Below are 14,453 nucleotides of genomic sequence, written 5' to 3' on the forward strand. Positions count from 1 at the left end.
ACAAAAATGGAAATGGTCATGTGCTCATCACTTCCGTAGATGTATGGAGGTTCAGGTAGTCTTGGTTCCCAATAAGGCTCCTCAAAGTAACCATACCTTTTTGCAACCAAAAAGGAAAGATGTAATAAGGGAATAGGTCACCTCTTTCCAGTTTAGCAGTTCCTGACTTACCAGTTCTTATGGTTTTGCAGCCAATTAGAAGAGTTTCTAAAATCATATTGTACTGGCTGGGAAAAGATTTACCCCAAACTTCTATGTTGTTAGGAGAAGAATATCTGTACATGCTTCAAGAAATCTCCATCCCATTCATCTGTCTATCTAACTCCTTCAGGAGAAGAATGAAGTGATGACCTATATCCAAAACTATTTAAGATTTGTCAATAAAGGAACCAATAAATCAATAAGATTTTGTTACTGATACTAAGTGAAATGAACAAAATCAGGAGATCATTGTACACAGTAACAACAAGATTATACAATGATCAATTCTGATGGATGTGATTCTCTACATCAATAAGATGATTCAGTCCAGTTCCAATGATCTTGTGATGAAGAGAGAAAAGATTGTGGGAACTGAGTACGATTCACAAAATAGCATTTTCACTCTTTTTATTGTTGCATTTAAATTTCTTTCTCATTTTTTCCTGATTTGATTTGTCTTGTACAGCAAGATAATTTTTTAATTTGTATGCTTATATTGGATTTAACATATATTTCTACTATGTTTAACATATAGTGGATTATTTGCCATCTAGAGGAGGGGATGGGGAAGGGGGAATTGGAGCACAAGGTTTTACAGGGGTTGATGTTGAAAAATTATCCATGCATATGTTTTGAAAATAAAAAAAGTTTTTTTTTAAAAAAAACAGATACTATTAACTAAAAAAAGAATTATATATATACATATATATATATATATGTACACACACACACACACACACACACACACACACACACTAGACACTGTGCATGCTGTTTTTTGGTTCTTCATTCTCTAAGGGAATAATGACATCAGGGTAGTGATGTCATGACAAGCAAATGAGTTGGATTTAAAATGCAAAGACAAAAAAAAAAAAGATGAAATCCCTAATCATAAAATATTTACATTCTGAAGAGGGAAATAATATACATGTGATGCAGTGCATAGATTGTCAAAGTGCTGAACTTGAAGTTAGGAAGACTCATTTTTCTAAACTGAAATCCCACTTTATATACTTACCAGCTGTGTGACTCTGGCCAAGCCATTTAAGTCTATGTACCTCTCTTTCCTCATCAGCAAAATGAGCTAGAGAAGGAAATGGTAAATCTCTCCAGTATTTTTGCCAAAAAAACCCAAATGAGGTCATGAAGAGTTAGACACAACTGAAAACAATTGAACAACAACAAAAACCCATACACGAACAGTGATAAATATAGATACAAAGTGATTATGTAAGAGAAGGCACTAGCACTTGGGGAGTCTAGAAGAGGTCTTATGCAGAAATTGTTGCTTAAGTTAAAGGAGGCACCTAAAGCTAGAAGTGGAAAAGCAGAGTATTCAGCTTTGACAGAGAACTAGTATAAAGTCACAGGAAACAGGAAATGATATGTCTTGTAAAAGGAGCAGGAAGAAGGCCAGTTTTTACATAGATTGTGGTGAGGGGGTTAAAGTATAACTGGCCAGAAAAATAGAATGGACCTGACAAATTTTTAAAGTCAAAGAAAGGCATTCATATTTAATCCTGAAAATAAGGGGGATACTCTAGGGCTTGTTCTTTGGTGTGATAGGTTCAGCTCTGTATCTAAGTAAATTCCCTTTGACACTTTGGAGGAAGAGAATGGAATGGAGTGGTGATAAGGCAGAAAGATCAATTGGGAGAATATTGTGATAGTCCCCAGGAGAGATGATAGGGATTTAAACTCATTGTATCTATGAAAATGAAGAGAAAGGATATAAGCAAGTGATATGGTAGACCTCAAGAAGCCAATTTTTTGTGTTGTTTTTTTCCTTTCAAAATTTTAATTCTGAAAGTAATTAATATTCATGAAGCCACAATAAGGAAGAAAAGAGAAACCACATAGAATCCACCCTCTAGTTAGGAAGATTCACAGACACTTTGTATCATATAATAATAAAGCTTGAATGTCTTGATGTTGGATTGACATTTTAAAGATCCTACCTTCAGATTTGTTTTTATGTTGTTGTTGTTTTTAATTTTTCCATCTATTTTTGTAGGGTTGGTAGTAGAGTGGGGGAAAGGAGATGAGATTCTTCTTAGACCTTCCTATCTCCTAGTTATCCTATCTTCCTCTTTCTTTCATTGCCACATTTCCTGAAATTAAATCTGCTTTCTTAATTTTCTGTGCTCCCACTCAGTCTCTAACTCACTGATGTCTGGCCACCACTCCTTTGAAAACGGTCAGCTTGGTTTTCAAATTGCCTAAGTCCAGATCTTCTTTCTTTTTTTATGTTTATGTATCTTTCAATTTAGCCAACTATCCTGTTTGTAAGAGCTTCCTTGTAATATCAGCTTTCCTAGATCTTCTGAAATCAGGATCAAAGTATACATATTTCCCATGACTGGGAACCTAAGTTCACCCAACCTCAGCCACCAATCCTTGCTCTGACAGAGAGTAAGAGAAACAATACACAACCACAAGATTAGCTTTACAACTGTGCTCTGAATGCTGGCACCATTGTCTGATCTTCTTGACTTTCCTGATTCTAGGATCCTGCTTGAACTCTGACATCTCATTCCTCTTATGAATCTTGACTGATTTGCCAGCTTTCAGACTTCTAGCTACCAAAAAATGCAAATTTCTTGACCATTAATTGGATTCTGGGAGCTCAGACTCCTGATTTCAAGATTTTTAACCTTTTGTCTATCTTCTAAAACTTCCTTGTTCTCATCACTATGGAGACTCTATTATTGATATGCTTAAGAAAAAAAAAAAAAAAAAAAACAACTTTCTCCTCCCTTGAATTCTATGAGCTCCTTCCTTATCTCTCTTTCTACTCTTTCCACATAAATCCTTCCCTATTTGTTTTGCTTATTTTTAAATATGATTGAACTTTGCCTATTCCCTTTCCCTTGTAAATCTACTTATAATACTATGTATAATAATAATAGATAGGTAAGTAGATAGATAATATTCATATTATATAAGATTTTTAAGATTTGCAAAGTCTTTTATATATGTATGAATACTTATATTATGTACACACACACATACATAAATTTGACAACAACTCTATGAGGTAGATTTTTTTTTTACCCATTTTAAAATTGAGGAAATTGAGATAATCAGAGGTTAAGTGATTTTTCAGGATTACACATCTAGTAAGTGTTTGAGACAAGTTTTGCGTTTTCGGTCACTTTTTAAGTCGTCTCATCCTTCATGACCCCATTTCCCCATTTGTAGTTTTCTAAGCAAAAATACTGGAACAGTTTGCTATTCCTTCTCCAACTCAAGGGATGGATGAGGAAACTGAAGCAAACAGAATATAAAGTGACTTCCCCAAAGTCACCCAGCTAATGAATGCCTGAAATCAGATTTGAACTCAGGAAGAAGAGCTATCCTGACTCTAAGTCCTGCATTGTATCCACATTTCCACCTAGCTGCTCTTTAGATTTTAGCAAAGATAACTTTTAAAAAGTCCCTGTTCTAAAGAATTCACAGTACAAATGAGGAAATGATGTGCAAACAAAATATATATAAAAGGTAAATTGGAGATACTTTACAGAGAGAAGATACTGAAATTAAGGATTGGGAAAGGCTCACTGCAGGAAGTGAGGATGACTAAGAGTGTTATTGGATCTAACAGTACCAAGGGAAAAAGGTGTAAGTTTGGAAAATTAGGAAGAGGAGGACATATGAAAAGTTTTTAAAATCCAAACAGAAAATTTTGGGGGCCTGGAGGTAATAGGGCTGGAATTTATTGAATAGAGGCCCAAAAGTCATGGATGATCTGTCCTATAATGAAGGGAAATCCCTTTGGCAACCAAATAAAGGATTGACTGCATTGGGAAGAATCTTAAGGCAGAGAAACCAAGTGGAAGTTTATTGCAACAATCCAGGTGTGAGCTGATGAGGACTTGCACAAAAGTGGTGAGAGTATCAAGGAAAAAAGACAGCATATACTAGAGATGCTACAAAGGTAGAAATGACAGAAATTGAAAATTGATGGGATCTGGGAAGTGAAAGTGAGTGAGGAATCAAAGATGATACTGAAATTGTGAGGGGGGAAGACAGTAATAGGGAGAGTAGGAAGATGGGAGAATTTATTGAGGAAAATTATTAATTCAGTTTTGAACACTTGAGCTTAAGATTGTGTTAGACATCTTGTTTAAAATGACCCATGGGCAGTTGGAGATGTGAGCCTGGAGGTCAGCAGAGAGGTTAGGGTTGAATAAGTAGATTTGAAAATCATCAGCATAAAGATAACAATTAAATCTATGGCAGCTGGTGAAATTACCAGGTGAAATAGTGTAGAGGGAGAAGAGAGTGGGAATTAATAAAAGGTCATTAAATTGTTCAGTTAAAAGATAATTTGTAACTTTAGGGAGAGTTGTTTCAGTTAAATTATAAGGATGAAAACAATACTGCAAAGGTAAAAAGAGATTAAGAAGAAAAATGGAGGAGCCTCTTCTAGTTTACCTTCTTGAGTTTAGCCACCAAAAAGAGGAAAGGTGATAGCTCACTAGTGGAGAGAGGAGATGAGCAAAATAACCAAAGTTCTTTGAAGATTGAGGAAAGATGGGAATGTGTGTAGGCAGTATGGAAATGTGCAGTAGAAAAAAAATATTGAAGATTAGTGAAAGTAGAGGTGATAGAAGGGGGTAATCTTGTCAAAAAGATGGAATGAACTGGGATCACGTGTACATATAGAGAAGTTTGCCTAGGGACATATCTTCATGTGAGACAGCAGACATAAAAGAAATGTGAGATGAGGAGAAAGGGAGAAAAGGAAATTCTTTAAAAAATAATCTCCATTTTTTTCAATAAAAATACTAGGTAAGGTTCTAGGCTGAAAGGGTGAAGGGAAAAAAAAGTGAAGGAAGATTTGAGAAGAGATGATAAGCTTTGAAAAAGCTTCTGTAGTGAGTGAGCTAGTGAACTGATTATAGAAGAATAAAAAACTCACTGCAGTGAAGGTCCCAATTGCCATTATATACATTTGTAGTGGACTCAATCGGAATAGTTTTGTGATTTTCCCCAGCTTCATTCAGCAGCATGAGACCTGTCTAAAGTCACAGTGATAAGAAAAAGATTGACCGTCCAGGTCAACCCCTCTACATGTACCTACTAAATACAGATGTACTTACATGTACATGTACCTACTAAATACAGATTTTAAAAATCAATTGAGGTAATATAGGTAGATAGATCAAGTGCTTTGCATATCTTAAAATTCTAATAGTAAAAATGATTATTATTAGTAATTCATGTTTTTAATTTGCCTATATCCTCAAATACTGCAATCCATTGATTTGATATCAAACTCAGGGCATTCTTCATTTTCTACATTCCTTTTTCCCAGCAGACTTCTTTTTTTGGATGGTCTCTGTCACAACATCTCATGCATACACATTTCTATTTAAAATAAAATTTTTAAATCCATCATGAGGCCTGGAAAGCCCATTTAACCTAGTATGTCAGTACTCCAGATTTTCCCACATCCCTTCTCTCTAGAGAATTCTTCTGAACTTTCCTTTCTTTTCATCTTAGTTAGCTTCCTCATTGGGGAGTGCAAAAACAAATATGTGCAGAAATTTATAGACCATATCATTCCTTGCAGAATTCAGTGCTGTTTATAGAAAAAGGGGGAAATAGCCAAGATATGTCTCTGATGAATACCACTAAAGGCTATCTATATGGAGAATGTGCAAGTTACTGTTGGAGGGAACCGTTGTACATGTCTATAGTTCTGCTGCTTAGCAACAGGATCCCTGGCCTCAAACTGCATCCCTCAGCTGCTCTTAAGGAAGCAGTGATCGTGGCTAAGCAAGGGGAGAAATGAGTCATCCACATAAAGGAGAAGTTGAGTGCTATGAGAGAAAATCTTCAGGGGAAACAAACTGTGGTGGAGAAATGAATTAAAGGCCAGTAGGGAAGGAGAGGCACATTATAAAAAGTCACACTTCCCTTAGAGTATCAATGTGTTCTGTAGACATTATCTCATTAAATCTTCACAACAGTTCTGTAAAGCAATTATAATTATTCCTGTTTTCCATATAGAGAATTGTAGGGGTAGGAATGTGGGTGGCTTTTCCCAAATCACAATTAATAAGAGGCTAAGCCAAGCCCAGCTCTCAAAACGCAGCTCTTTGGACTCCCCATCAAGCAGTTTCTTGACTACAACAAGTTGCTTCCTCTTAACAAAATTATATATCTAAAGCATTAAGGGAACTGATTTTCAGTGGTTTCTTTAATTTAAAATTGTTTTTCTTACTCAAAAGAGGGTCTCCATATTTAACAGAAAGGCTACACCTACTAAATCAAAATCTCAGAGTATTAACTAAAGGAAGAGAATGCATAATTATAGATGTTCAACAATGTTAACTACTAGAGTATAAAGATGATGCTAGATTTAAAGGGACTTTCATTTTAGTCAAGGGTATAATATACATCCTTATTTTAAAATCACTTAGCATATAGTCACTTTATAATACATGGAAAGGCATCATACAATCATGAAAACAGCACAGCCTCTCAAGTCAAAGAATCTGGGCTCAAAATCTCCCTCAGACTTCTACTACTTGTGTGACTTTGAGCAAGTCATTTAACCATCAGACCTCAGTTTCCTCATCTGTAAAATTAACAAATGACCTCTGAAGTCCCCTATAAGTTCATCTGTAAAATTAACAAATGACCTCTGAAGTCCCCTATAAGTTTAAATCTATGATCTTATACCTTAAATCTATGAAATTGTTTCAGATTCTGACTTTATTATTTAAAATCCATGAGATCTTAAATAATTGGTTTCCCTTTTATAGACCCCAGTTTTCCCATCTGTAAAATGAGAGAGTTGGGACTTTCTTCTAGCTCTAACATTCTGTGACCCTAAGTGACAAATGAGAAATGATCATATTATTATATAAATTCAAAGACAGAAGAAATATATATATTTAATATATATAATTATATATATATTATATATAATTATATAATATAATTATATATATACATATATATATATAAATCCTCAAGGATAGCTTAATGGAGAAGTTGGAATTTGAGTTGGGATTTTATGAAGGGTCAAAAGTTTAGAAATACTACTATCCTAAGCATATATTTTTACATATGCAGAGATAACTATAATATTGAATATTATAAAGAAGTACATTAGAGAATTGAAAAGCAAAATATCCTGTGAGATCTAAGGGGAGAAAAAAGATCAGTCTGTAAGCAAACACTTATTATGCACTTAGTATATGCCTGACATTGTGTTACATGCTGGGAAACAAAGAAGGGCAAAAAACACTATCATTAACCACAAAGAATTTATACGCTTTACAGAACTTTACAGATCTTTTCTACTTTTTATCTATTTGCTGTCCTTATCCCAGTTACAGGCTTCTATGGCCTTAGAATGTCTTATTTTAGTGAGATCTCTTATCAAATTCTCTTTAATATTTTTTCCTCTTCCATTATTCCTTGCAATCTTATGAAGCAATACTACCTTTTATATTTTTGCCATTTTCTATATAATTGTATAATCAAGTTTACAATTTAAATTGATATTTCCCTTGGCTTCTTCACTTCTCCATTTGGCAAGAAAATTGTTTGCTTAATTAATTGGTTGCTTAATTAATCAATTGAAGCAGATTTTAGGCTCTTTTGTTCTCATTTTGACTATAGAAAAAATTTATCAGGAGTACAAAATAGCTTTAAAAGGCTCTCCTCTAATATAAAGAACATATCCCATAATTATGCAAGATTTCTTGTTCCACAAAACTCTAGTTGTTATTATTATTATAAAAATTTAATCATAAAACAGAGAGATAGATGTTACCAAAGAAGTTTATTCCTGCAAATGAATTCTCCATATATGATTCATTCCTCCAGATAATCTTCTAGCTAGTTTCCAGATGATGTTGTTTTGATTGGATCAGTACCCATAATGAGTCTCCTAAATATAATCCTAATCATTCAAAATCCTAGGTAAAAGAAAAACTAAATGGATGAAGAATGGATAAATTACAGAGAGTGTCTATTTTGGACTCTAAAAATGGATTATGAATTCTGCCCAAAGTTAAACTAGAGGAGGCTGAATAGTATTTGAAAAAAAAATTATAAAATGTATTTTATCACACCTCTCTCTGAAAGAATTCCCCTGCTTGGTTTTTTCCTAGTATTCTTCCAGTGGCGTGATTTATTTCAGTTATTGTCAGGAAATAATAATAATAATAATAATAATAAGTGGTAGAGATACAAAAGATAATCCCTGCCCTCAAAGAGCTTCTAATGTGGGGGGTATGCAAACAAAAATATATACAAAGCAAATTATGTACAAGACAAATAGGTCATAAAGAACAGAGAGAAGGTGCTAAAATTAAGGGGAGGTGTAGAAAGATTTCCACTAAAAGATAACATTTTAATTGGAACTTAAAGGAAGCCAAAGAGGTCAGTAGACAGAACAGAAGAGGGAAAGCATTCCAACAATGGAACATGCCAGAGAAAATTCCCAGAGCCAAAAAGAAATCTTTTTTAGGGAACATCCAAGAAACTAGTATCATTGCATCAAATACATTATGGTAAATAAGGTATAAGAAGAATGGAAAGGAAGAGGGATAAGTTATAAAGGACTTTGAATACCAGAGAGTTTTGCATTTTATCCTGAAGTCAACTGGCATTGCTTGGGTGGAGGGGTGACATAATCAAATCTGCATATAGGAAAATTGACCAATGGAGGATGGATTGGAACAGGAAAAGATTTGAGGCACGCAGACCCAGCATCAGACTATGGTAATAGTCTACATGTGTAGTGATAAGGGTCTTCATTAGAGGCAATGTCAGAGAAGAATAGTATTTGAGAGATAATACAAGGTGAAATTGATAGGATATAGAGAATAAGGAATCCAGGATTTCTTCTAGGTTGTGAGCCTAAGGGTGGGGAGTATGGTATTTCCATCTAAAGTAATAGGGAATATATGAGGAAAGATAATAAGTTACATTTTGAATATATTAAATTCATATGGCTCCTGGACATCAAGTTTGAGATGGCTGAAAGGCAGTTGGAAATGCAAGAACAGAGGTCAGCAGAGAGTTTGGAGCAGAGTAGGTAGATCTGAAAATCAAGATAAACTTGACAATTAAATCCATAGGAACTGATGAGATCAAGCGAAATCATATAGATAAAGAATGAGGATAGAGCAAAGACAATTGGATTTGGCAACTAAGAGATCATTAGTGTCAGTGTAATGGTAAGGACAGAAGCCAAATTGTGAAAGGATAAGAAGAGATTGAGAGGAAAGAAAGCAGCCATACTTTTAATCTATATTTGTTTAAGCAAATGTTTAATTAAAAATTACTTTGAAAATCATGTAGAGAGAAGTTTCATACATAGATGATGACTACATTTACATCTGTCTGTCTATCTATCCATCTATCTCTTTCTTCCAGCTTTAAATCTGTGCTCCTATAGTCCGAGTTCATCAGACTTGTGATTTTAAATATAATAAAAGTGATTCATGATAATAATAATAATAATTACTAACATTTATGTAGTACCATGTGCTATATGATGTGCTAATTGCCTTACATATGACTTCATTTGATCCTCACAACAACTCTGGGAGGAAGTGAAATTATTAATCCCCTTTTACAGATGAGAAAATTGAAGCCAACAGGATCATATTATTAGCCCAGGTTCATAAGGAAAACAAGTATCTGAGATTCAGCTTTCCATTACTCCAGGACCAGAACTCTATCCATTGTGTTAACTAATTGTTTGAGTTGGTGACAGGACATAGAATTCATTTGAAATTTAATCATATCTTCCATTAAATTTTCTTGATCATGCTTTGTGTATATTTAAATCATATTTTATTTTAATTATGATTTGTTCTCTGAAACATCAAGGATGCATAGGATCTTATGTTGTTGCTTGTTCTTTACGTCAAACAGATGATTAGAATGGGCATATGATGGGGAGAGAGAGAGAGAGAGAGAGAGAGAGAGAGAGAGAGAGAGAGAGAGAGAGAGAGAGAGAGAGAGAGAGAGAGAGAGAGAGAGAGGGAGATGAAGGGATGAAGGGAGAGAGGGAAGAAGGGAAAGAAGGAAGAAAGGAGAGAGAAAGAAAGAGAAAGGAGGGAGGGGCACAAGGAGGGAGGGACGGAGAGAGGGAGGGAGAAGCACTAGCTTCTTCCCAGCTGGCTGTTACTCACAGGAAACTGACTTTTGATGGGTACTTTTCCTTTCTGTTCAGTTGCTCTTCATGTAGCATGTGCATTTCCCTTTTTACAAGTAAAGAAAGATTTGTTCAGCCTGTTGAAACTTCTGAAAGGAAACCTTTAAAAGAACTGAATTTTAGGTACTTGGATGCTCAAATTTCCACTGGTATAATGAGCTTTCGGGTAAAAGTTTTTAAAAAGGATCCTGGTGACTTGTGGAAAAAGAGGCGAACCGTGAGGAGAACAAATCAAGGGGAAATTCACAGATTTAATTCTGTATGTATCTGCATTTTATTTTTTTCTGTATTCTCTTCAGTTATGGGGAGGGGGCTAAGAAAGCTTCTCTGGAGTGATCTATAGGATTATTTAAGAATTATTACAAAGAATCAATTTGGTACCGTGAATGATAGCTTCAGAACAGGTGCTATGACATGAAAAATTGGCAAAAACCTCCCATAGATCAGAGAAAGATGCATGGAAAAATCAAATATATTTTTTGGTATTCTTTTGAAAGTGTATATATCCTTCTCAAAGTTGATTCTTACATTTTATTCATATAGAGAGAACAGAACTTTCTACAGAATGATAAATTTCATTTTCTTAGAACATAAATACATTTGAATTTTATATCTGCTTACTTTAAAATCAAAATATTATTTTTCTTTTCAGAAGTATTTTATAAACAATAATCTTTGATTCCAGAGGATAAATTTTTGTGCTATTTTAAAATTTTACCTGATAATTCACCTTATTGAGTCATTTACTTTATGGATGCCTAGAAAACTTACCCCAGAAAGAAAATCTAAAGAAGGATTTGATTCAGTTTACTTTAAGCTATCTTCTGAAAAGTAAGGAACAATAGAAATTCGATTCCCCTTGGAAAGTTTGAAAGGCTATATGTTTTGTTTTGTGTCAGATAAGGCTATTATAGCTATTAAATTTTCATTTTTTTAAGAATTTTCTTCTGAAAAGTTTCATAAATGGTAATTAACTTTACTTTTTAAAAAATACTCATCGAGTAAACCTTTACTTTTTATGTAATCTTCAAGACTTTGTATCTTACAGACATTTGCCAGTTAAGTCTGAGCCAATTGCCAGGACATCTTTAAGGGTTCATTGCTTAGATGAAAGACCATTTGTAGAAGAACATTCAGTGACTTAATCCAGTTGTGATTTTTTTTTTAGTTCTTTCTAACTAAAGAATTAAGAGTTTGATTTTGGTTTTAAAATGGCAAATATAACATTTTATGCCCAGGATGGTCTTGAGCATAGAAAGTTTATTATTAAAGAATAAGTCAGTTTCTTAAATATATGGCCTCAACTCTATTACAGGCTATCAGGTTAAAAAAAGAAAAAAAAAAGCAAAAAAACTGATGACCATTTTTTAACTACAACACAGGAGTAGTGCTCTAAGAGAAGTGCCCTAATCTCCCACTTCTATATTTCCTTCTCATTTCTGGGGTAGTAGTGATATAATTATAACTGCATTTCTAAACACATTCACATTTTTGGTAAAGGAAAGGAAAGGAAGATACTATCATGGTGCTCCCTTGGTAGGTGGTTAATCCTTAGGGGAAAACAAAAATGTTGGATTCCTCAACTTGGTTTTCTTATTTTTAAAATTTTTATCTCTTCCATTCAATATTTTATAATTGAGATGTGCAGTGATCATGACTCAATCTTATTTCCTGTCTATTGGAAGTCTAGTGTTAGGGCTTTTGTTTCTTTTGTTTCTATCAGCATAATGATGACTTGAGTCATTTTAAATCTATATAATTAGAAATTTAAGTTAATCTTTACATCACTGATTTGGCATTTTCTTCTGAGTTGAGTTTGGAGATTCTAATACCTGACCATTTGGATTTCCTTATTCCCCTGGTTGTGAGAATGGGCAAACAGTAAGTGAGCTATAGATTTATTTATGTAAATCTAAAGTAGACAATAGTGGCAGAAAAATTTGTCATTTCATTTATTCAGAATCATAGATCTCAGTTGGAAGCAAACTCAGAGATCAACTAGTCCAACCTGTACCAAACAGAGCATCCCCTTCTTTGGTAAAATGAAATATGTACTAAATAAATGTCAGTAATTATTACCCCTATTAATAATTTCTATTCTTTATACTTATAATACAGTGACTTTAGTTTATGCATTCAACCCCTTGGAGCCAATGATATAATGATTTGTATGTTGGCATTGTAATCAGGAATCCAGGTTTATATGCTTTTTATGACACTAACTAGGGGTGTGTCAGCCCCTTCTCAAAGATTTATTTTATAAATGATAGATATACTGTCTGCCTTGATAATCATAAATCCTTGAAGTATTGAGGCATGATGGGGATGATAATAATAATGACAATTATTATTAACAATAATAAGAATAATAATGCTTACTCCATCTATTTTACCACACTCATACCAGTACTAAGATAGAATGAGAGCATTGTTAATACATAAACATTATATAAATATTATTAGAATTCCATATTACTATCTGGGAAGTATAGGTATATGGCAAAAAAATAGTAGTTTTCATTTAGATGAATCCTATGATTAAAGTCTTTGGGCCATAAAGCACTGACCCCTCCACATACAATTCCAAATTTTAGTCGTTTTCTGTACCAAATACAGTTCTGAATATGTCTTTGGTATTGTGCTATAAGTCTTGTAGCTTCTTGATCCAAGAAGCTTAATTGAGAAGTGGGGTTGATTAAGTTTGGGGAAAGAGAATACACCCAATTTTCTTCCTCATCCATATGAGCTCATTTGAATTTCTGGTACTAGAAGGAAGCTAAAATAAATGCCAACCTCTCAGGACTCTTTGGGGCAGTCTAAACCTAAACTGGTTCATTTTGGATGACATTAATATCTGAATGGACTTCCGTGAGCTTGCATAAATTTGATGCACAACTAAAATGATTTAAGAGTCAGGCCTAGGATATGTCAGAGATGGAAATTAGGCAGTTGGCAGAATTTTTAGCAACTGATTGCTCAACCTAAAAATGAACATATAAAAACTATTTTCTTTTCAGCTGTTTGTTGCATGTTGTATTTTTGTAAAAATATTCATTATTTAGATGTAACTTACTGTATATACCTTTTTAAAAAATAGCCATATTGATTTTTTTAACCAAAGTTGTCCTTGTTCCAAGTCAGCCATTTGTAAGATCTTTCATGCTGCAAATATCAGTCACTCGCTAAAAACCAATCTTCATTTTATAAGAAGCTTTGCTGCCAAGTCATAGTTGTCAAGGATCCTCCATCCATTGTGCCCTTCCCCCCAAAGAGAGCTTTGAAACCAAACAAGTATATCTGTATACTTCATAAAATGCCCTTAACAATCTGGCCTTTTTGCTTTCTTCATAAGCACTTTACATTTAGAAATATTACCCTGTTGGCATGTGTTAAAATTGCTTTGGGAGTTTATTATTACAGTAATCTGACTTTCACATGGGTGATGCTGAAAATCATATGTATGCCCATCTACTTTAGCAAGTGGTTTGCCAAGTCAATTGAAAATCAATTAAATTAAAAGTCAGTTAAAAGAGATCTGTAGAAAATAAAGTCCCTTGGTAACATTATCCATTAGAAAGACTTTCCTTAATATCTTTTACTAATAATTTCTTTTTGTTTCTTTGTTTGCTGAAGTAGTCATTAGTCATTTGCCATATTGAAAACAAGTAAGTAGAATGTCATTCCTAACCCTCATTCAAAAGACAAAATCAAAGAAGTTGATAAATTACAAAATCTATAAAATATTCATCAAAAATTTAAAATAAGTTTTCATTAAAATGTAAATACAATGCTTTATGAGGTTGTTATACCTAGAAGTCATTAATTTAAAGGATTTTAGAGTATTTTGAAAGCTGGAGGTACTCAAATTTCTACCTTTCCCCTCTAGTGCACACCTTGCCAATGCTTCAAAGAAATAAAATTGGGTATTGTGTCCATAGCCACTAAATGGCTATTCATACACACCCACACACACACACACACACACACACACACACACACACACACACACACACACACACACACTATATGTGTGCATATGTATATATATACATATATATAT

At 33.8% G+C, this 14,453-nt stretch overlaps 1 protein-coding gene across 5 annotated transcripts in view; it reads left to right on the forward strand.

Annotated features, from left to right (window-relative positions):
- Positions 1 to 14,453, forward strand: part of DOCK10 (dedicator of cytokinesis 10) — a 325,083-nt gene that overhangs the window by 109,964 nt on the left and 200,666 nt on the right. For 2 of the 5 annotated variants that reach the window (XM_074298585.1, XM_074298582.1), the window contains exon 1: positions 10,425 to 10,652. The exons of 2 other annotated variants lie outside the window; for them this stretch is intronic. In XM_074298585.1, the coding sequence (XP_074154686.1) occupies positions 10,428 to 10,652 (225 nt within the window). In that variant the 5' untranslated portion in view covers positions 10,425 to 10,427. Of the gene's footprint in view, positions 1 to 10,424; positions 10,653 to 14,453 lie in introns of those variants that run through there. One more of the 5 variants, XM_074298581.1, reaches the window with a different exon arrangement.

Source organism: Sminthopsis crassicaudata, chromosome 3 (assembly GCF_048593235.1).
Source record: "Sminthopsis crassicaudata isolate SCR6 chromosome 3, ASM4859323v1, whole genome shotgun sequence".
Lineage (NCBI taxonomy): Eukaryota > Metazoa > Chordata > Mammalia > Dasyuromorphia > Dasyuridae > Sminthopsis > Sminthopsis crassicaudata.